Below are 23,945 nucleotides of genomic sequence, written 5' to 3'. Positions count from 1 at the left end.
TTATTCACAAATACTCATTTGAATGTCTGTGGAAAATTCATCTGCCCTTATCATAATTTACTTAGCACATTTAAGGTGTTCATAATTTTTTTGGAATTCAGAATATTTCAGCAATCATTATAAACCCATTTTGTCTTCATCACCATTAATTTCCTTTGATGATAGATTTCTAGAATTAAGTGCTCCTCACATACATCTAATGGCAATGTGAAAACAGGAAATATGTACTAACTAGTTAAAGAGTGGTATATAATTAATTCTACAAAGTACCTGCTTATTTTTGGATAAAAGATATAACATTCTGACATATGGGAGTAGCTATGCTGGATTTTCTGAAAAAAATTCTCCTATACGCTTTGCAATGGATCTTAAAACAGTATCAAGTATGAAGTCTTCATCACTTTGTGATAAATAACAAAACTCTTATTACTCTGGAATTAACTAGTGGGTTCATTTGTGGTTCTGATTGTGAAAACTAAAATTTCTGTAAGTTGCTTGGATCTTGGCAAAATTTGCATGGGTTAAGTGCACATGCTAAATTTAATTAATTCAAAAGAAGAAATAAATTCCTCAGGGCCATTCTTTTCTTATACTATCAAGGTATAGATGATCACTACAAGTCTTTTTCCTTTTTTGAGAGAGAGAGAGCAAGCGAGTGTGCGAAAGCACGCGTGAGCAGGGGGAGGGGCAGAGGGAGAGAGGAAGAGAGAGACAATCTTAAGCAGGCTCCATGCTGAGCATGGAGCCCAATGTGGGGATCATCTCATGACCCTGAGATCATGATCTGAGCTGAGATCGATAGTCAGATGCTCAACTACTAAGCCACCCAGGTGTCCCTACATGTCTTTTTCTCAATCATTAAGGATCTTGCTGTCTTAATATTATATATGCTTCTGAGTGGTTTATGTCCTTGGAAACTCAGCGGGCCCTACTGACAGCCCTGGGGCCAAGAGCATGTAACATCTAGCTAAAGAGGAAGCCTGTAATCATGGAACAGAGCAAAGCCAATAACCCTGCCTCGTTATTGGAGGGATCCAACACACCCAACTAACTGGATAGCACACATTATTTGTAAATGGACTGGTGGGAATATATGTCAACAATAACAGGACATACCTTAACCTATCACTGCCTCATTGTCATTCAACAAGTGTTTACTGAGCAGCTATTATGTAGGAGGCTCTGTACCAAGTCTAGGGGTAGAGCTGTGAAATGGGCAGGCACACGGAAATACCTTCCTGAGAAAAGTTTTAGGTATCACAACTCCCCACAAAAGACAGACATAGAAATTCTTACCAGGTGTTTTCGTCACGTCTCTCAACAGCTCAAAGAGTAAATCCAAGGTTGGCGGTTGGTGCTGACGTGGACAGTTGGACACAGCCGCTGTCAGCTGCTCTAGGAGGATGATCCACACTTCTATCAGCCCTGGAAACCAAGCAGCAGATCTTGGTGAGATCCAGTTAGACACAACACAGAGTCATTGTAAGAGCCAACTAAGTGTCATTAGCATGGCAGAGTGCCACACGGTGTGGTAGCCCTCAGTGTCTACAAGCCTGGGCGGATGATGACTAACAGGCTCTAACAAAGTCAAAGGGAAAAAAAAACCAAAATTTCTTCTCATCCCCCTACAGGAAGACGATTATGTGGTAAATTCTACTATAATGAAATAAAGGTCAGTTTTCTTGGGATCTGACAATACCAAAATAATAAAATATCATTTTGCATCATCTTAGTATGTTTTTTAAAAATTATTTTACTGTAAATATGTAACATACTTATATATATGTATATACTTTTCTTGTAAATATATATAAATATATAACAAAAATTTGCCATTTAAATCTTGTTACATATACAATTCAGTGGTATTCATGCACAGTTTTGTGCAACCCTCAGCCCTGCAACCAGTAACTTTCTGTTCTCCCCTCATTCCAGCCCCTGGCAACCTCTCATCTACTCTCTGTCTTTATGAAGTTGTCTATTCTGGATATTTCATATAAGTGGAATCATGTAGTATTTGTGTTTCCGTGTCTGGCCGATTTCATTTAGTGTAATGGTTTCAGGATCCATCTGTGTTGTACTGTGTATCAAATGAATAGTATTCCCTGGAATGTTGTACCACATTCTGTTTGTTCATTCATCTGTTGATGGACACCTGTGTTGTGTCCACCTTTGGCTGTGGTGAGTAAGGCTGCCATGAACACAGGGGTGTAAATATCTGTTTCAGTCTCTCAATTCCTTAGGGTATAGACCCAAGAGAGGAATTTCTGGGTCATCTAGTAGTTCTGTTTTTGAAGAAATGCCAAATTGTTTTCCATAGAGCTGTACCATTTCATATTCCTGTGAGGGTTCCATTTTCTCCACGTCCTTGTCAAGACTTATGTTGTTTTTTAACTACAGCCATCTTGGTAGGTGTGAAGTGGTTTTGCCCCATGGCTTTGATTTACATTTCCATGATGACTAATGACGTTGAGCATCTTTTCATGTGCTCATCGGTTATTTGTAGATCTTTTGAGAAATACGTATTCAGGTCCCTTGCCCATTTTTAAATTGTGTTGTCTTGTTGGGTTTTAGGAATTCTGTATATATTCTGGATATTACAACCTTATCAGAAATAGGATTTACAAATATGTTCTCCTTTCGATTGTTCTTTCACTTTCTTGATAATGCCTTGGATGTACAAAAGTCTTGAAATTTGATGGAGTCCATGTCAACCAGTTTTTCTTTCGTTGCTTGTGTGTGCTGGCCTATTTACTTTGCTCTTCTTTGTGCCCCATTTTCTCCAAAGGTCCATCATTCATCTCCCATTTCACTCTTTTTTTTTTCTATCTATACATTATTTTGAATATAACTGCCCACCTTGCAGTCGGCACTGCTGGCGCTCTCTCATCCTGGGTACATGCAAATCACTTCATTTACTGCTCACAGGTGGGGAATGGTACTCACAGCATCGACGGAATCACATGCCCAGAGTAGCACACCTCTCAGCACACACCTCTCTCTTCCTCCTCCCCTCCAGAGTTTCTTTTTTAAAATAAAATACTAACTTTTAATGTTGCTCATTACTAGAGAAAGGAAAAAGCATGAGAAGCTTTTTACTACAACTGAACAATTTTAGTTTTGCCATTTACAGAAGCACTGTCTGAGCCAACATTTCTGCTCACCCCTGCCTTTGGAAATCTGTGAATCTGACACTCAGATAACTGCTGCAAGGAAGGGACTTGACTTCCCTAGCGCCATCCCAAAGGACCCAGGACAGAGAATAAAAAAAATAGTCTACCCTACATTTTAATCCTAATACTTCTCATTTTCCTGTGAAAGACAACTGTCAAAAGATGACTGCTTTTAAATATTCCCATTAATCACTGGGGCACCCAGGTGGCTCAGTTGGCTAAGTATCTGCCTTTGGCTCAGGTCATGATCCTGAGGTCCTGGGATTGAGCACTGCAGTGGGCTCCCTGCTCAGAGGGGAGTCGGCTTCTCCCTCTTCCTCTGCCCCTCCCCTCTGCTCATACTCTTCTCTGACTCTCTCTCTCTCAAGTAGATACATAAAATCTTTTAAAAAATAAATATTCCCATTAAGAAAAATCTACTGGGGCACCTGGGTGGCTCAGTGGGTTAAAGCCTCTGTCTTCAGCTCAGGTCGTGATCCCAGGGTCCTGGGATCAAGCCCCGCATCGGGCTCTCTGGTCAGTGGGAAGCCTGCTTCTCTTCCTCTCTCTGCCTGCCTCTCTGCCTACTTGTGATCTCTGTCTGTCAAATAAATAAATAAGAATCTTAAAAAAAAAAAAAAAGAAAAGAAAAGAAAAAAAAGGTCTACTTCCACAATTTTGAACATCCCCATTCAAATTCAGATTCATTTGGTGTAGGAAGCTACACCCAACCCATGAACCACAAATATAATAAAACTAGGGGACAAAGGCTCATGAACCTCAGAATATAAGCAGTGTGAACAAGCTAATTTATAGGAAAGGCAGAAGTCAGAATCACATGTTATGCACCACTCTAGGGGGTATAACCAATAAAGTCCACATGGAAAACTCCATGGGACATGGGACCTCACTTCTTCAACAAATGAAGAGCGAATGAAAAAGAGTTGGAGAGGAAAATCTAGAGATTGTAAAGGACTTCAGAGACCTATCAGCCAAACACAGAGTGCAGATCTTAGATCAGTCCTGGAAATTCACTGACATAAGAAAAGGGAAATGCTAACACTGAATTTTATATTCAATAATTACTGTTAATTTTTTTGTGTGATAGTGGAATTATGACTATGTTTGTTATATTCAAAGATCACATACTGAAACATTTACAGATGAAATGCTATAATGTCTGGGATCTGATATAAAGTAGCGGATGTGAATGGAGGGAGGAAATAGAGTGAGGGTGTATGTGTAAATATACGTAATAAATTGGCCATAAGTTAATAGCTGAAGCTGGGTGATGGGTACATGAAGGTTCATTATACCAGTCTAGTTTTACACGTTTGGAATTTCAATAAGAAAAAAAAGTTATTTGCTTTTGGAAACCAGAGGAATAACATCTAAGAGCATATCAATTTTTAATACTAAGTTGAAGCCTTTGTTTTCAATTCTTTTGTCTGAGCTAGCTATGCTTCATATATAATTATAAATTGAAAGATCTCAATGAATTGATAATGTGGAAAAGTTTAGATAGGTCTTGGCTGAACTTAATCCTTAAAAAATGGAGTGCCTAGAAAAAAAACCAATGGATTAATGATTTGCATGAATGGAAAGATGATTGCTGACTGCCACGTACACAAACCATTTACAACAGTTTAAGACTGTATTATAGATAAACAACACTAGCTTCTGTTTATAATTGTCTGGGTTGGAGGTTTAAGAGGCTAAGTAAAAATTCTTAACTAATCATTAAATGAAACCTCTATTGAGCAACATCTAGCCAATTTCCATTTTAATAGTTCTCTATATTAGCTATTCTTTCCTATGGTTTTTCCTTAAAATTAGTCTCAACTAGTGAGGCTTTACTGTTTGTAATCCCTATGGAAAACTGTAAATCCTCTTGCTACTCTAAGTGAATTTATAACAGAAAAATAAAACAAAAATTAAAAACAAAGAAGCAAATTAAAAACAACCTCTCCCCAAAACTCCTTTTGCAAGGGTGTGAATCAACCTATGCCAGTTATTAGTCCCCTTTAAGGATGTAATTTCCATTTTTAGATCTAGAACAGGGCAGGGTCGACTGAATCAGAAGACAAGCATGAGCGTGAGTTAACCCGTCTGAAAATTTCCCAAAGTTACTAGACTGAGCTCCAATCCACAGGAAATTACATGGGAACTAATTTGAAACACATTCTTTAAAATTATTCTTTTAATGAGCCTTCAGTTCTACCAGTCACAGATAGACTCTCTCTTCAGTAGTGGCTTAATTTCCCCAGTCTCTAACCAAATAGTCCTGCAGGAAGTAATTATATAATGATTGTGTTTCCTAGAAGGTATTAAAGACAATTACCAGCCAATTTAAGTACCAATGCAACCACATTCCAATTTGCTAAATTATAGAGAATTCGGAGTTAGAAACTATATTTAGTGGAGTCTGCAGATCCGCACAGAGCTTGGAGGGAGGCATCCATCTAAAAAGGATGGGTTTGGAGACAAGACATCAAATGATGTTTTTAAACAGTCCATGGAAACTTTAGGTAGGCTTGTGCTGTTAAAGTTAAAAACAGTAGCAACATAAATGCGTGATCATTCTTACGATTTATAAGGTACCGAACTCAGGGCTCAAGTTTCTGGGAATACGAACACAGCAAATAACCTCATTCAGTTCAGTCAATCAACTCACCAGTGTCGTCATCAAAATCTGACAGGACCGACTCCATTCCATCCTCGCTGCTCGCCGACTGCTCCTGAAGTCTTCGAGGCAAGCTAGCGAGTCGCCCACTAAGGAATATTGGCTTCAAGGGCATTTTGTAGATTTTGGCCAGTAACTAACGGAATACCAAATTGCAATTATATGTCGGAAAAAGCTGTACTCTGGGTGTTGAAGAAGAATAAAATTGTATACCAGCAATACTGGGGTTAGGGAAAACCAGAGAAGCTCCCAACGTATGGAAGTTTTGAGGCTGTTCGTGATTTGGACTCAAACAGTAGCTTATGAGAGGCTTCTTATCCCGTGGAGCTGACGAAATAGCATTTAATGGAAACAAAAAGGTAGAGGGAAAAGGCTCTAGGGATACTTTTTCAGCATCTCAAATACCTATGAGTTTTACAGACTTTTGTAAACTGACCCAGGGAACCACAAAACATGTCAAGAGTTTTTGCCTATGGGAAAGTGTTCTGTGGGGATCACTGAGAAGAGGTTCTCTAGGTAAATGGGATACCAGACTGACTTCCCCTGCCCTTGCTTCAACACCAGGGCCAGGAGGCCAACAGTAAGTGGGGAAAGAGAGGCATCTGTGGGCCAGGGGGGACAGATGAAGGTATGGAAGCAGAGCTGACAGACTGCCCTGGGTTCTTTATTCCCCTCACTGCTAGAGCCCAGCCCCCCAGGAATCCTCATTACTGGGCCAAATGCCCAAGGATCTTCATGGATTAGAAGTGTGCCTGCTGTTCTAGAAAAAGAGTTGTGGGTGAGACAGACAAAATTCCTGTTCTGGGGTCTTACAGTGATCCTTTCACAAAGAATAAATAAAATTTTGGACATAAAAGCTATAGAAAATATTGGGTGATACTAGAGTAACCAGGGTATGTGGGAGCACTGGTGGTGAGCTGGTCGATACTCAAGCTCTGGTCTCTCTGAGGAGGTCGTGTTTCAGATGAGAGCCAGGAAGATAAGGAGTGTCGCAAGGAGATGCAGGGAGAGGCCATTCCAGTCAGAGGGAAGAGCCGTGGCCCTGAACATTAAGGCACCATGCATCTGAGGGGAAGAGAATCAGTGTGGTTGGAGCCCAAAGCGAGAGGGAAGGATCTGAGGGTGAAAAGGTAGCTGGGGTCCCGCCATGTGGGGCCTTGTGGAGGCAGCTGGGGGAAGAAGCTGGGGCTGGGGATCCTTTCCAAAGCCCTGGGATTTCACACTATTGCTGCTATCCCCGTGGGAGTGGTTCCACAGACTGGAAGAGGCCTGGTGACATGACCCGCAAAGATAGGAGGGGGCAACTACTGAGCATTACTGAGGCCTGGGGGAGAAAGGGCTTCAGGAGGGAGCATCCTCTTTGGATAATGGCAATTACTAGGTTTAGCACAATGAAGGGCGCTGTTCCCTTTGATAAGTGTAGTTTCATGGGATTTCTTCACTAGATCTTGACAGAATGTGCCCCTCTTTTGTTTTCGTCTCTCTTCATTGGTGGCATCCCCACCATCCACGTCCTATCATGAAGACTTCCCAGGACCTCGTGACCTCTCTCCCTATATCCTGACGAAAATATAGAGATTACGACAGTTTCTCTGTCTGAGTATATGTGAGAAGTTTCAGAGATTTCAATTCAATTGTGTGTACCAGCACATGATTATTCCCTTTTTCTCTCCTTCATGGAAGAGGTGGGGACAAAAATTCCTACTCCAGATCTAAGCCCCCAATCTCCTCAGAGTCAACAGAAAGTGTTTCTCTTGGGCTTCGGCAAAAGACATTCAGGCAGGTTTTTGAGTATCATCTGAGGTGGGTTTCAGGGCCTGGAGCTCAGTGTACCTGAGAGCAACGCCTGAGGTAATCCAGGGCAGGGAGGCACAGGTCTGGGGATGTGGCTCCGGGTCCGGGGACGCAGTCTCCTATTTCCTTACAGTCCACCTCTCCTGGAAGACAGACAGACAAAATTACTTTTGCGTTCGCCCTTCAACGGGAGACCTATTTATTCACACAACATTCGTTCATTAAACGTTGGCTAAAATAGAAGAAAAAATGATCCTGAACTCTGTGACCCTGAGATGAATCGTTTCAGTCATTTTTTTTCCCTCTGCCTGGTGTACATGCAGTTGGGAATGATACCGTTCTTATTTTGTTGGGATTAACCCATTTTGTAATTCCCCTCTTCACTAACCTATACTTTCCCCATATTCTACCACAGTTCCTGGCTGGCCAGAGTTCTTTTGTACCTGGCCCCATTGGAATTCCCTTCACTGTGCCCCTGCTGTGGGTGGTGTGACTGTGAAGCTTGATGATAAAGAACAATCCTGGTGACAGGCCACACGCTGGGCTGGAGGGAAGTGCTAGGTCACTGTCTGTTTGGAAAAGGACCCATTTGCTGCCAGTGTTCAGTGCTGAACAGTGATGATAAATTAAGTCCCTGGGTAGAGTCTGAACATCTGGGGCTTGGGGATGGAGACTACTGAATGGAATTGAAATGGTTTCTATTTTTTTTTGTGGTACGTATCTAGAGATTTCACAGATCTGGAGAGCATCTAGATTTCCTATAAGTAAATAGTTGAGGAATACCAGTTTTATCCTCATGTAATGAATCTATTTCATACTCTTAATAAAATCATTCCACAGTACTGTAATTGTTTCTAATTGTCTACAGTCATAGCCACTAAGCACCCTCCCCTGTGGGTAAACACACCTAATTACGAGGCATTAGTTAAAAATCAGACAAAGAGGCATGCCTCTCCTTAGAAAAGATAAACAGTTGTTATTTTAGATCAGCGATTGGCAAGCTATCTGTGTAGAGGGTGAGACAATAAATACTTTAGCCTTTTGGGTCATCATGTTTTTGTTACAACTCCTTGAATCTACCATTGTAACCCAAAAATAGTTACAGACAAATGACCATGGCTGTGTTCCAATAAACTTTATTTGTAAAAACTATTGATAGGTTGGTTCTGGCCTGCAGGCCACTGTTTGGCCAGCCCCTGGGTTGCGTTAACATATTTTACAACATAAAAACACAGACTAGGTCAAACTCATGTTGAAATAACCCAGTGGGAATTAAAATAAATTAAATTCATTTTTAAATTAAATTAAAAATAAATTCATTTCTTAGCCTGTTGGTCAAAGTGAGCATCCCCTCTGGTTTTGTCTTTTTAACCAAGGCCGCTGTGTTTCACATCAAAGTCTGTGCAAATGGCGCCCCCTGGAGTCCGGGGCAGGACATAGCCAGCTTGGCAACGGAAGCTCTTTGGTTCCTGCAGACTCCATGCCCCACACAAGTAACTCCCCTTATAATTCACAGAAAAAAAAAAAAAAAAAATCTTCCACGTGCATACCAATTATTCTGCATCTCTATTTGCTGCCTCTATCTCCCTCCCTAAGATAAAATCTCAAATTTGTAACTTGCTGCTAGGCATTTCCACTCGAATGGAGTTTCACAGAAGCTCAACCTATCTAAATGTCCAAAGATAGAATTCATAACTTGTTCTTCTCCTCCACACCTAACCTGCTCAGCTTTTGAACACCTTATTTCTGGGTAACACCAGTCCTTGGAAGGGGAGCAGAGAGCGGTGCTCAGTTCCTACAGTCCAAGCCTCCACTGGAGCAGGGCCAAGCCTCACAGATCCCACCCCTACCATAAGCTGGAGCCAATCACATCCTGTCTCCTTTCTCTCTACCTGCAGCTGCCCATCCCCATGTATGGGGGCATCAGCCTGCCAGAGTTCATGTGGTTGTATCATTCTTTACATAGAAACCCTGGGCACCTGGGTGGCTCAGTGTGTTATGCCTCTGCCTTCGGCTCAGGTCATGTTCTCAGGGTCCTGGGATTGAGGCCTGCATCAGGCTCTCTGCTCAGCGAGGAGCCTGCTTCTCCCTCTCTCTCTGCCTGGCTCTTTGCCTACTTGTGATCTCTGTCTGTCAAATAAATAAATAAAATCTTAAAAAAAAAATTCTATTTCCACTGAGCCACCCAGGCGCCCCTCTAAGTTATTTCTTAAAAAAGAAAACTTCCCCACACATTCTGGATTCCTTGAACCTTCCCCAAATGCCCCCTTCCTTTCTTTCCAACTCATCACCTATTATCCCTTTTTTGTGGGTACCTCCAATATACCCTGTTTTTTAGAAAAGCAAACCTATAGCTTACTCCACAAATTTCAAATGTCACTTCCTCTTTGAAGCCTGCACGGGCCCCCACTACCAAACATCTCTTTCAGGAGCTTATTTCTGCTTAAATGCCTTTTTCCTTTTTTTCTTTTTACTATCCTCCACAAAAGTACTCATCTTACTGAATTGTAGTTATTGATTTTTGTGTGCTTCTGAGAAAAGGCTGTGAGCCTCTCATAGGCGGGAAGCGTGTTTTGTTCATTTTTACACCTTCACGGTACATATGGGCTGTTGTGCCCCACAGTGGGCACCTAACTGCTCACTGAATAAGAGAATACCAGTAATTATTCTTTTTTTTTTTTAAATTTTATTTTTTTTAAACATATATTTTTTTCCCCAGGGGTACAGGTCTGTGAATCTCCAGGTTTACACACTTCACCGCACTCACCATAGCACATACCCTCCCCAATGTCCATAATAACTCCACCCCCCCAACCCCACACCCCCCAGCAACCCTCAGTTTGTTTTGTGAGATTAAGAGTCACTTATGGTTCATCTCCCTCCCAATCCCATCTTGCTTCATTTACTCTTCTCCTACCCCCTTAACCCCCATGTTGCATCTCCTCTCCCTCATATCAGGGAGATCATATGATAGTTGTCTTTCTCCGATTGACTTACTTCGCTAAGCATGATACCCTCTAGTTCCATCCACGTCGTCGCAAATGGCAAGATTTCATTTCTTTTGATGGCTGCATAGTATTCCATTGTGTATATATACCACATCTTCTTTATCCATTCGTCTGTTGATGGACATCTAGGTTCTTTCCATAGTTTGGCTATTGTAGACATTGCTGCTATAAACATTCGGGTGCACGTGCCCCTTCTGATCACTACATTTGTATCTTTAGGGTAAATACCCAGCAGTGCAATTGCTGGGTCATAGGGTAGTTCTATTTTCAACATTTTGAGGAACCTCCATGCTGTTTTCCAGAGTGGTTGCACCAGCTTGCATTCCCACCAACAGTGTAGGAGGGTTCCCCTTTCTCCGCATCCTCGCCAGCATCTGTCATTTCCGGACTTGTTAATTTTAGCCATTCTGACTGGTGTGAGGTGGTATCTCATTGTGGTTTTGATTTGTATTTCCCTGATGCCGAGTGATATGGAGCACTTTTTCATGTGTCTGTTGGCCATCTGGATGTCTTCTTTGCAGAAATGTCTGTTCATGTCTTCTGCCCATTTCTTGATTGGATTATTTGTTCTTTGGGTGTTGAGTTTGCTGAGTTCTTTATAGATTCTGGACACTAGCCCTTTATCTGATATGTCGTTTGCAAATATCTTCTCCCATTCTGTCAGTTGTCTTTTGGTTTTGTTAACTGTTTCCTTTGCTGTGCAAAAGCTTTTGATCTTGATAAAATCCCAATAGTTCATTTTTGCCCTTGCTTCCCTTGCCTTTGGCGATGTTCCTAGGAAGATGTTGCTGCGGCTGAGGTCGAAGAGGTTGCTGCCTGTGTTCTCCTCAAGGATTTTGATGGATTCCTTTCTCACATTGAGGTCCTTCATCCATTTTGAGTCTACTTTCGTGTGTGGTGTAAGGAAATGATCCAATTTCATTTTTCTGCATGTGGCTATCTAATTTTCCCAACACCATTTATTGAAGAGGCTGTCTTTTTTCCATTGGACATTCTTTCCTGCTTTGTCGAAGATTAGTTGACCATAGAGTTGAGGGTCTATTTCTGGGCTCTCTATTCTGTTCCATTGATCTATGTGTCTGTTTTTGTGCCAGTACCATGCTGTCTTGATGATGACAGCTTTGTAGTAGAGCTTGAAGTCTGGAATTGTGATGCCACCAACTTTGGCTTTCTTTTTCAATATTCCTTTGGCTATTCGAGGTCTTTTCTGGTTCCATATAAATTTTAGGATTATTTGTTCCATTTCTTTGAAAAAAATGGATGGTACTTTGATAGGAATTGCATTAAATGTGTAGATTGCTTTAGGTAGCATAGACATTTTCACAATATTTATTCTTCCAATCCAGGAGCATGGAACATTTTTCCATTTCTTTGTGTCTTCCTCAATTTCTTTCATGAGTACTTTATAGTGTTCTGTGTATAGATTCTCAGTCTCTTTGGTTAGGTTTATTCCTAGGTATCTTATAGTTTTGGGTGCAATTGTAAATGGGATGGACTCCTTAATTTCTCTTTCTTCTGTCTTGTCGTTGGTGTAGAGAAATGCAACTGATTTCTGTGCATTGATTTTATATCCTGACACTTTACTGAATTCCTGTACCAGTTCTAGCAGTTTTGGAGTGGAGTCTTTTGGGTTTTCCACATATAGTATCATATCATCTGCGAAGAGTGATAGTTTGACTTCTTCTTTGCCGATTTGGATGCCTTTCATTTCTTTTTGTTGTCTGATTGCTGAGGCTGGGACTTCTAGTACTATGTTGAATAGCAGTGGTGATAACGGACATCCCTGCCGTGTTCCTGACCTTAGCGGAAAAGCTTTCAGTTTTTCTCCATTGAGAATGATATTTGCAATGGGTTTTTCATAGATGGCTCTGATATTATTGAGGTATGTGCCCTCTATCCCTACACTTTGAAGAGTTTTGATCAGGAAGGGATGCTGTACTTTGTCAAATGCTTTTTCAGCATCTATGGAGAGTATCATATGGTTCTTGTTCTTTCTTTTATTAATGTGTTGTATCACATTGATTGATTTACAGATGTTGAACCTACCTTGCAGCCCTGGAATAAATCCCACTTGGTCATGTTGAATAATCCTTTTAATGTACTGTTGAATCCTATTGGCTAGTATTTTGGTGAGAATGTTTGCATCTGTGTTCATCAAGGATATTGGTCTGTAGTTCTCTTTTTTGATGGGATCCTTGTCTGGTTTTGGGATCAAGGTGATGCTGGCCTCATAAAATGAGTTTGGAAGTTTTCCTTCCATTTCTATTTTTTGGAACAGTTTGAGGAGAATAGGAATTAGTTCTTCTTTAAATGTTTGGTAGAATTCCCCCAGGAAGCCGTCTGGCCCTGGGCTTTTGTTTGTTTGGAGATTTTTGATGACAGTTTCAATCTCCTTACTGGTTATGGGTCTGTTCAGGCTTTCTATTTCTTCCTGGTTCAGTTGTGGTAGTTTATATGTCTCTAGGAATGCATCCATTTCTTCCAGATTGTCAATTTTGTTGGCATAGAGTTGCTCATAATATGTTCTTATGATTGTCTGTATTTCTTTGGTGTTAGTTGTGATCTCTCCTCTTTCATTCATGACTTTATTGATTTGGGTCCTTTCTCTTTTCTTTTTGATAAGTCTGGCCAGGGGTTTATCAATCTTATTAATTCTTTCAAAGAACCAGCTCCTAGTTTCGTTGATTTGTTCTATTGTTTTTTGGTTTCTATTTCATTGATTTCTGCTCTGATCTTTATGATTTCTCTTCTCCTGCTGGGTTTAGGGTTTCTTTCTTGTTCTTTCTCCAGCTCCTTTAGGTGTAGGGTTAGGTTGTGTACCTGAGACCTTACTTGTTTCTTGAGAAAGGCTTGTACCGCTATATATTTTCCTCTCAGGACTGCCTTTGTTGTGTTCCACAGATTTTGAACCGTTGTATTTTCATTATCATTTGTTTCCATGAATTTTTTCAATTCTTCTTTAATTTCCTGGTTGACCCATTCATTCTTTAGAAGGATGCTGTTTAGTCTCCATGTATTCGGGTTCTTTCCAAATTTCCTCTTGTGATTGAGTTCTAGCTTCAGAGCATTGTGGTCTGAAAATATGCAGGGAATGATCCCAATCTTTTGATACCGGTTGAGACCTGATTTAGGACCCAGGATGTGATCTATTCTGGAGAATGTTCCATGTGCACTAGAGAAGAATGTGTATTCTGTTGCTTTGGGATGAAATGTTCTGAATATATCTGTGATATCCATCTGGTCCAGTGTGTCATTTAAGGCCTTTATTTCCTTGTTGATCTTTTGCTTGGATGATCTGTCCATTTCAGTGAGGGGAGTGTTAAAGTCCCCTACTATTATTGTATTATTGTTGATGTGTTTCTTTGATTTTGTTATTAATTGGTTTATATAGTTGGCTGCTCCCACGTTAGGGGCATACATATTTAAAATTGTTAGATCTTCTTGTAGGACAGATCCTTTGAGTATGATATCGTGTCTTTCCTCATCTCTTATTATAGTCTTTGGCTTAAAATCTAATTGATCTGATATAAGGATTGCCACTCCTGCTTTCTTCTGATGTCCATTAGCACAGTAAATTCTTTTCCACCCCCTCACTTTAAATCTGAAGGTGTCTTTGGGTTTAAAATGAGTTTCTTGTAGGCAACATATAGATGGGTTTTGTTTTTTTATCCATTCTGATCCCCTGTGTCTTTTGATTGGGGGCATTTAGCCCATTAACATTCAGGGTAACTATTGAGAGATATGAATTTAGTGCCATTGTATTGCCTGTAAGGTGACTGTTATTGTATATTGTTTCTGTTCCTTTCTGATCTACTACTTTTAGGCTCTCTCTTTGCTTAGAGGACCCCTTTCAATTTCCTGTAGAGCTGGCTTGGTGTTTGCAAATTCTTTCAGTTTTTGTTTGTCCTGGAAGCTTTTAATCTCTCCTTCTATTTTCAATGATAGCCTCGCTGGATATAGTATTCTTGGCTGCATGTTTTTCTCATTTAGTACTCTGAATATATCATGCCAGCTCTTTCTGGCCTGCCAGGTCTCTGTGGATAAGTCTGCTGCCAATCTAATATTTTTACCATTGTATGTTAAAGACTTCTTTTCCCGGGCTGCTTTCAGGATTTTCTCTTTGTCACTAAGACTTGTAAATTTGACTATTAGGTGACGGGGTGTGGACCTATTCTTATTGATTTTGAGGGGGGTTCTCTGAACCTCCTGGATTTTGATGCTTGTTCCCTTTGCCATATTGGGGAAATTCTCTCCAATAATTCTCTCCAATATACCTTCTGCTCCCCTCTCTCTTTCTTTTTCTTCTGGAATCCCAATTATTCTAATGTTGTTTCGTCTTATGGTTTCACTTATCTCTCGAATTCTGCCCTCGTGGTCCAGTAGCTGTTTGTCCCTCTTTTGCTCAGCTTCTTTATTCTCTGTCATTTGGTCTTCTATATCACTAATTCTTTCTTCTGCCTCATTTATCCTAGCAGTGAGAGCCTCCATTTTTGATTGCACCTCATTAATAGCTTTTTTGATTTCAACTGGGTTAGATTTTAGTTCTTTTATTTCTCCAGAAAGGGCTTTTATATCTCCCAAGAGGGTTTCTCTAATATCTTCCATGCCTTTTTCGAGCCCGGCTAGAACCTTGAGAATCGTCATTCTGAACTCTAGATCTGACATATTACCAATGTCTGTATTGATTAGGTCCCTAGCCTTTGGTACTGCCTCTTGTTCTTTTTTTTGTGGTGAATTTTTCCTCCTTGTCATTTTGTCCAGATAAGAGTATATGAAGGAACAAGTAAAATACTAAAAGGGTGGCAACAACCCCAGGAAAATATGCTTTAGCCAAATCAGAAGAGATCCCAAATCGTGAGGGGTGGGGGAAGGGGATAAAAAAGAGGTTCAGAAAGAAAAAAAAAAATAAAATAAAAAAGAAAAAAGAAACAAATAAAAAAAGAAAACCAATAATGAAAAAAATATAAAAAGGAAAAAAAATATATATATTAGATAAACTAGTTAGAAAACGTTAAAAAAGGGTAAAAGTTTAAAAAAATTTAGCAGAAGAAGAGAAAAAAATTGAAAAAGAAACAAAAATTAAATTAACTGCAAGGCTAAAGAATCATGGGGAGAAAGCCATGAGTTCCTTGCTTTGCTTTCTCCTCCTCTGGAATTCCGCTGCTCTCCTTGGTATTGAAACTGCACTCCTTGGTAGGTGAACTTGGTCCTGGCTGGGTTTCTTGTTGATCTTCTGGGGGAGGGGCCTGTTGTAGTGATTCTCAAGTGTCTTTGCCCCAGGCGGAGTTGCACCGCCCTTACCAGGGGCCGGGCTGAGTAATCCGCTCGGGTTTGCTTTCTGGAGCTTTTGTTCCCTGAGCACTTTCCGTAGAGTTCTGGAGGACGGGAATGAAGATGGCGGCCTCCCAGTCTCTGGCCCGGAGGAGCCGAGAGCCCGGGGCCCCACTCCTCAGTGCGCCCTCAGTGAACAGCGCCCAATTGCTCCCGTCACCCTGGCCTCCGGCCACGCTACGAGCTCACCGAGCCTGCGACCGGTTCAAGGTAAACCCGAGCTGTGAGCTCACTCCTCGGCTCTGTCTTTGTAGCCGGCTTCCCCGTCCTAATACCTGCAAGCTCTGCGACACTCAGACACCCCCGATCCTTCTGTGACCCTGTGGGACCTGAGGCCACACTGACCCCGCGTGGGCTTCACCCCGGTTAAGCCTCTGGAGCGATGTCCCTCAGTGGAACAGACTTTTAAAAGTCCTGATTTTGTGCTCCGTGGCTCCGCTGCTTGTCGGGAGCCGGCCCCTCCCCCCGCGATCTATCTTCCCATCGCTTTGGATTCACTTCTCCGCCAGTCCTACCTTTCAGAGAGTGGTTGATTTTCTGTTTCTAGAATTGCTGTTCTTCTTCTCTTCGATCTCCCGTTGGATTTGTAGGTGTTTGCAATCTTTAGATAAGCTATCTAGCTGATATCCCACAACCTGAAGTAGTCTCAGCCTGCTACTTCTCCGCCATCTTGACTCCTCCCCAAGAATGAATCTACCAGTAATTATTCTTAAATGAAATACAAGACTGTGACATAGTAGCAAATACATATATTGGTCTCTGTTCCCAGTTCCCCACACAGAGCCCCTAAAACCCTGGTAATTTCCCAAGCGATAAGAGCACTGGAAGCATCTTGTGGTTTAATGTTTGGTATTTGACTCCAATTCCTGACACAGAACTCCTAACTCCTTGGGGTTTCCTGGATGATAGGAAGGTCTTCTAATCAAGACAACATGTGGTGTGCTCTTAGATGTGGATTGGTCACCAGAAAGACCAAACTGCGACTAGAAGTTGAGATGTTTAGCCACTTTCCACATCCTACGGCAGAGAGCCTGGAAACAGAGTTAAAGATCTGTCCTGCCTACGTGATGAAACCTAAATAAAATTCCAAAAGTATGGGGTGCAGAGAGCTTCTGGGTTGGTGAACACATCTCCATTGTGGGAGGGTGCACACCCTCACTCCATGGGGACAAAAGCTCCTGTGTTTGGGACCCTTTTGGATCTCATCCAATGTATCTCTTTGGGTATTCATCCGTATCCCTAATTATATCCTTCATTATATAAGAAAGGGTGAGCATGTTCTCCTGAGCTCTATGAGTTGTTCCAACAATTAACCAAATCCAAGGGGTGGGCTCATGGAACCCCCAAAGTGTAGCCATGTCAAACTTGTGGGTAACCTGGGGATCTACCTTTGTTTTGGCATGTGAAGCGGAGGGGGGAGTCTTGTGGGACTGAGTCCCTAACCTGTGGAGTCTGAGCTAACTCCGGGGAGTGTCAGAACTGAATTGAGTTATAGGACACCCAGCTGGTGTTGCAGCATATTGCATGGTGTGAGACCCTCACACCCCACCCCTATGTCCAGTGTCAGAGCACTGTGAGGGTGCCAGTCAGAGGGGGAAGGGAACAAAGAAGCCACCCAGGGTGAGCTTTTCCTATAGAAGAACTGAATTTTCTACCACCTGAGACAAAGATTCATACTTAAAGATCTTCTTGTGATGGAGATACTAAATTACTTGGTTTTTATTTAACATAGAGCAGAGTTAAAACAAATAAATAAAATCTGATGCTGTAGATCACAAGAAATCTTCCTCTGAAGGCTAGTTTGTAAAATCGATGAGAAAGTGGCCATGGTTGTCCTGCTCAGTCCTCCATTCTTTGGGGTATATGTAACAACAGAATGAGGCACATGTAATACATAATAGACTATAATAACAATGGTCAATACATCAGACTTGTTGCCTCTATCCTGAAACTTGCATTTTTGTTCCTGCTCCCCAAGAAGGGGAACATGAATGAAGTCCCCTAATTTCTTTGTGTCCAGTCTTTTTCTGCAAGTGAACTGCTGACTATTTAGCAAACATTTTAAAAAAATATTATGAACCTTATATTGTCCTTCTTCAAATTGTTCTTAGCCTCCGGGTGTAAGAGTACTCCCTGGTGAGGTTCTCAAAACTTTAAGACTTCAGGTCCTTCTCAAATTTTTGGTTTCACTAACTGCCCTCTCTTCTGTTTCACCCCAGATCAACTTGGGCTCCATAAAAAATCTGCTTCAGCAGGTCAAATTGTATAGCAAGGCTCTCCTTTGTTCAAGCGTTGCTCAGTGAAGCGGAAAATCAGGCCTTGTGTGTTTCAGAGAAGGGGGAATTTTACCCTCCAAAGAAATGTTATGATTAATATGGCCCAGGAGTAGGCATCCTAAATTTTTGCTTAGGAGGAGCTGGAAACTCAAGCTCAGGCTGGTAATTATGTGACATTGAGGACAGCAGCTCCCATGTCAGGAAGATTATAGCATATGATACTGAATATTTTAAGATTCAAAACGAAGTTGGAGTCAAGTAACATATAGATTGAAAACATGCTACACTACAAGAGCATTCCAGGAACATGATGAAAAATAGCAACCCTGGACAGAATCCCGGCTGCTTTTACAGTAAGCTTTCTGCTTCTGAATACACAACGCATACCGCCATCTGCTTAAAGCCCAGGCAGTGGGCTTACTGGCTCTAGGCAGGCAGTGGGCCCATCTCCAGGGTTTTTCACACACAGTCACCCAGGAAAGGGCCCTCCAGTTGTCGTGAGGGACGACAAGAAGACTCCACTCACCCAGTCCTTTGACAAACTTCATAAGGCACATGATGTAACTTGTGGCCGCATTAGCAAAGACCTGGATGTTGTCAGTATTGAGAAATGCTTCAAATACATCAAACACTGGAGCCTGGCTCTTTCCTAAGGGAGGAATATTAAGGACATCAACATTACCCTTCAGGTTGTCCATACTCGCAGTACCTTCCATGAAGTCTTGGAAAAGACCTATACCACTGGAGGAAATTCCTGGCCTTTTGAGGGGACAGGGAGCTTGGCTCCAATGCTGTCCTTCTCAGCTTTGCCTGCAGGGGGAGCTGCAGGAAAGCTACAAATACCAGAGAGCTCTTCCGCAGGGACAGGAGGGTAAAGCCCACTAAGTGCAGCGCTGTGGCAATGGGTAGGTCTACATCCTTGGGAAACACGCAGACCTCTGGGATTCCACACACGTAATTATAGGGAAGGGAAGGTTTAGATAAGCCCTGATGGCATATACTAATTGATTCACAACTGTGCAGGAGAGAGTTAACAGGCTCAAGATTGCTATCCTTAGAAAAGCTGGTTTACAAGATTGGCCGTTGGCTCACATCTGGGAACTTCGTTCTCAGAATATTCCTAGGCAATAGTGAACTGATGAGGGTGGTTCACTGTGCCTAGACTATGAAAACAACATGGTTTGTTCTGAACATTGGCTTTCCTCTGGGGAGTCTGGGATTTTGGTAGGTGCTGGTCAGGGGCTACTTAGATGGCCAGCTCTTAGCTGGGTCTCCAAAGGGCTTCGCTGGGGAGAAACATCAGACTCATGTTGCTGCATTTTCACTCCCAGAGCAGAGTGTGCTCTGTGGGACCCTTGGGGGAGGCTGAGAGCACACGGTAGCCTGCACAGGAATTTGCCTTAATTCTGTGTCTTCTGCCCTTACAATCTGGTTTGTCCTCACCATGTTGCCATGATAATCTGAGCCATGCAGTAAGACTTAGCTTACCTATATGCTGAGTCCTGTGCATCCCCTGTTGGGTCTCTTGGCTTGCTTTATGGGTCCCCATTCATTTCCAGCTAAGCTCAATTTCCCTAACTGGGATTCAACTGTGTTATGATGCTTTTTTGCTTACTAGGAAGCAAATAATGTTTGCTTTTTTGGCTTTAGGAATGAACTCAACACAGATATGTATAACTGAAAAGACAGAAGTGTCGGCATTTGGTCTAATCTATCAGTGAGAGCAGGGCCTGATAATGCTCAGGGTTCTTGGTCTGCCAGCAGAACTCAGAATGGGTGCCCCTGCTATAACAGGTTCATTTCCTACCAAGAAAACATGGCTGAATGGTAGCCTGCCCTATTGTTTAGCTTCTTTTGATAGCATGAAAATTGACATCAAGAATTCATACTTTATGATAAAAATCATCTACCCATTCTTTCCTCTCACCACCCGTACTTAATATAGTACTGGAAATACTCCCCAGAGCAAGTAGACAAGAAAAATAAATAAATAAATAAAACACATCCCAAGTCAGAGAGGAAAGAGTAAAATTGTTTGTAGACCACATGATCTATTTTGTTTAGAAAATCCTAAAGATGCCACCCAAAACTTTATAACTAATAACTGCATTCATTAAAGATTTAGGATACAAAATCAAACACACGTTCTTACCCATGGAGTAATCACCGACCAGATACTCCTTCACCTCAGACTTGTTTCCACTGTGCACAGTTTCCAGGGCACTGAACAAGGGCCTCCATCCCGACTGGATTTGTGTGGAACACACCTCAACTAGCTCACCAATGGATGTCACGACCTGGCAGAGGCAAAGGGGGTGGCACTAAAAATCTTTCCCTTAAAAGCAGGAGGAAAATTTCTGGGAAGGGGGATATACTTCTCCGCTTCCTATTTCTGGGTTCATTACAGTGAAAAAAGAAAAACCAGAATTCATCCAAACCCACTCAAAAATCTCCTTAAATGAGCTGCCATATTGCATTAATTTGCATTTGCTAATGGCTAATGTTGAGCAACTTTTCACATGCTTATTTGCCATCTGCAAATGTTTTGCTTTTTTTTTTTAAAAAACTTTTTGTCTTCTCATTATTATCTTTTCTCAAAGAAAGACTGATCGATTTTTAGAGAGTGAATGTACGCGTAGATGGGGAGGGACAGAAGGAGAGGAAGAGAATCTCAAACAGACTCCATGCTGAGCGTAGAGTCCAACATAGGTTCAGTCTCATGACCCCGAGATCATGACCTGAGCCGAAACCAAGAGTTGGACGCTTAACTGCCTGTGCCACCCAGGCACCCCTCATCACTGTCTTTTTTTAGTGAGTTGTTAGAGCTGTTTACGTATTCTAGATTCAAATCTTTCCTCCGATACATGATTTACTCTTTTTTTTTTTACAGCTTTGTCTTATTTTTTTAATGGTGTCTTTTAAAGAACAAATTTTTAATTTTGACAAAATCTAATTCATCAACTTCTCTTTTTATGGATCATGTTGGTGTCATTCCTAAGAAATCTTTGCCTAACCCGAGGGCCCAAAGATTGTTTCTAATAATATTTGTCATACTGGTGTTCATTTGGCTGGAGGTTAATATGGCTACCCCGGCCGTTTGATGGTTACTGTTTGCATGGCATATCATTTTCACCTCTTCTACTCTCAATCTTTGTGCCTTTGAATGTAAAATCTGTCTCTTGTAGACTGTGTATTATAATACCTTATTGTTATATCCACCCTTACAATTCTGCCTTCTGATAGCTTGGTCATTTCATGTTTTTTAACATTTTTAAAAAAGATTTTATTTATTTATTTGACAGACAGAGATCACAAGTAGGCAGAGAGGCAGGCAGAGAGAGAGAAAGAGAGAGAGAGGAGGAAGCAGGCTCCCCACTGAGCAGAGAGCCTGATGCGGGGCCCGATCCCCAGACCCTGAGACCATGACCCGAGCTGAAGGTAGAGGCTTTAACCCAGGCCACCACCCAGGTGCCCTGTTTTTTTAACATTTTTATTGAGATATAAATCCTGTATGATAAAGTTCACCCATTTATACTGTACAATTTGGTGTTTTTTAGCAGATTTAGAGAGTTGTGCAACCATGACTAATCTAATTTTATAACATTTTCTTGACCTGCCTATGCCCCCAAGCCAGCACGTGCCAGTAGTCATTCCCTCCACAGAACCCTACTCTCTGCCCTAGGCAATCACTAACTTACTTTTTCTCTCCTTAGATTTATTATGGACATTTTATACAAATGAAATAAAATGTGGGTTTTTTTTGGTTGTTTGTTTATTTTGGTGACTGGCTTTTTTCATTTAGTGTAATGTTTCCAAGCTTCATTCATGCTGTAGCACAAATCAGTACTGATTTTTTTTTGTTTATTACAGAATAGTATTTTATTGTGTGGAAATACCACATTCATCCATTTATCAGCAAATGGAATTTAGGTTGTTTCCAACATTCTGGCTGTTATGAATAATGCTGCTCTGAACGTTTGTGTCTAGATTTATAGGGATATAATAGAATTTCTTGCCAATAGACCTATCTTATAAGAAGTACTAAAGGAATTCCTTCAGACTAAAAGGAGATAAAACAGAGTAAGTCAGTTTCACAAGAAGAAATGGGTGTGTGGGTTAATATATTTTTTAATTTTAAAAGCAATGTTTACATAAACACTGACTCTAACATTGTATTTTTTAATTTATTAACTATAAAGATGTACATAGCCGTGGCAAAAAGAAAGGGGAGAAAATGAAACTATTAGAAGCAAAGTTGCCATATTTTGCTAGAATTAAGTCATTATTAACTTGAATATTGTGATAAGTCGAAGATGTATATTCTAATCCTTAGGACAACAGCCTTGAGAATAACACAAAAAATAAATTAAAAAGAGAGGAATCAAAATGATACACTAAAAATATGTTTAACACAAAAGAAGGCAGTAAAGGAGGAACAGAGGAACAAAAAACACATTTTATGTGGAAAAGAAGTAGTAAAATGACAGATGTAAATAAGACCATTTTAATAGTATTAAATATGTATTTGTGAAAAGAGGCTCCACATCTTTAGTCATTAAGGAAATGAAAATCAAAACCACAATGAGATATCACTTCAGACCACCTAGGATGACTACAGTAAAAAAGATGAAAACATATATCCGTATAAATCCAGACACAAACATATGGATATATGTTTTCATTTTTCTTGGGTATGTACCTTTTGAGGAACTCCCAGACTGTTTTCCATGGCAGCGCATTTAGTAGCATATGGAAATTCCAATTTCTCCACATCCTCATCAAACCTTACGATCTTTTTTACTGAAGTCATCCTAGGTGGTCTGAAGTGATATCTCATTGTGGTTTTGATTTGCATTTCCTTAATGACTTCCCTTTTCCTTCCATCCTTCCTTCCTCTTTCTCTCTCTCTCCTTCCTCTCTCCCTCCCTTCTTTCCTTTTTGCCTTCCTTCCATTTCCATTTCCCTCCTTCCCTTCCTTCCTCTCCTTTCCCCTTTCCTTTCCTTTCTCCTCTCTTCCTTTCCTTTTTCTTTGCTGAAAAGTCAACATTTTATATAACATAAATTGTGGCAATGCTGAATTCTGATTAATTTTTGAGTTGTTGTTGTTGTTGTTTTTCCTAAATAAGGGGTTGGATTTATACTGTGAAATCTGTCTCTTCCCATGTGTGAGGAGCCAGTGTGTCTGATCAGTTTCTTTGTTTTTAGGTCTTAGATTTACTATTTAACAATCCTCCCCATGTCTGAATAGGTTAGGGGTCAGCTGATGATTTGGCAGAAATTGTTCTCAGACAACTTGAGCCTTTAAGGCTTCCATCCTCCTCAACCAATCCACATGTGTAGGTTGGGGAAAATATTCTAAGTTTAGCCAGGTCTTGTTTTTTACTTTCTGATGTGATTTGTATGGTCTATACTGCATATGCATATGTTTCATTCAGCCAGAGATGCGTGAGGAATTGATCTAGTCTTTCTGTAAGTCTCTCTGGTTTCCAGGGACTCATGTTACATTTCTTATTCGATCACTGCTCACTATAACCTTAGGCTAGCAAAATTGCAGTTTCCCCTGTTCACTACTCCTCCTCCTCCTCCTTCTTCTTCTTTTTAAAGATTTTATTTATTTATTTGAGAGAGCAAGGGAGAGATAGAGAGTGAGCACAATCAGGGGGAGTGGCAGAAAGAGAAGGAGAAGCAGGTTCCCTGCTGA

General features: G+C 41.0%; 1 protein-coding gene across 3 annotated transcripts in view; it reads right to left on the bottom strand.

The window, feature by feature from the left end:
- Positions 1-23,945, bottom strand: part of ARFGEF3 (ARFGEF family member 3) — a 173,992-nt gene that overhangs the window by 16,600 nt on the left and 133,447 nt on the right. For all 3 annotated transcript variants that reach the window (XM_032873025.1, XM_032873027.1, XM_032873026.1), the window contains 5 exons: positions 20,397-20,541; positions 18,771-18,893; positions 7,669-7,772; positions 5,827-5,971; positions 1,297-1,425 (listed from right to left, as the gene is read on the bottom strand). In XM_032873025.1, the coding sequence (XP_032728916.1) occupies positions 1,297-1,425; positions 5,827-5,971; positions 7,669-7,772; positions 18,771-18,893; positions 20,397-20,541 (646 nt within the window). The remainder of the gene's footprint in view (positions 1-1,296; positions 1,426-5,826; positions 5,972-7,668; positions 7,773-18,770; positions 18,894-20,396; positions 20,542-23,945) is intronic.

The sequence above is a fragment of the Lontra canadensis genome, unplaced genomic scaffold (assembly GCF_010015895.1).
Source record: "Lontra canadensis isolate GAN:19392208 unplaced genomic scaffold, GSC_riverotter_1.0 scaffold47, whole genome shotgun sequence".
Lineage (NCBI taxonomy): Eukaryota > Metazoa > Chordata > Mammalia > Carnivora > Mustelidae > Lontra > Lontra canadensis.
This window is presented reverse-complemented; position numbering and strand designations above follow the sequence as displayed.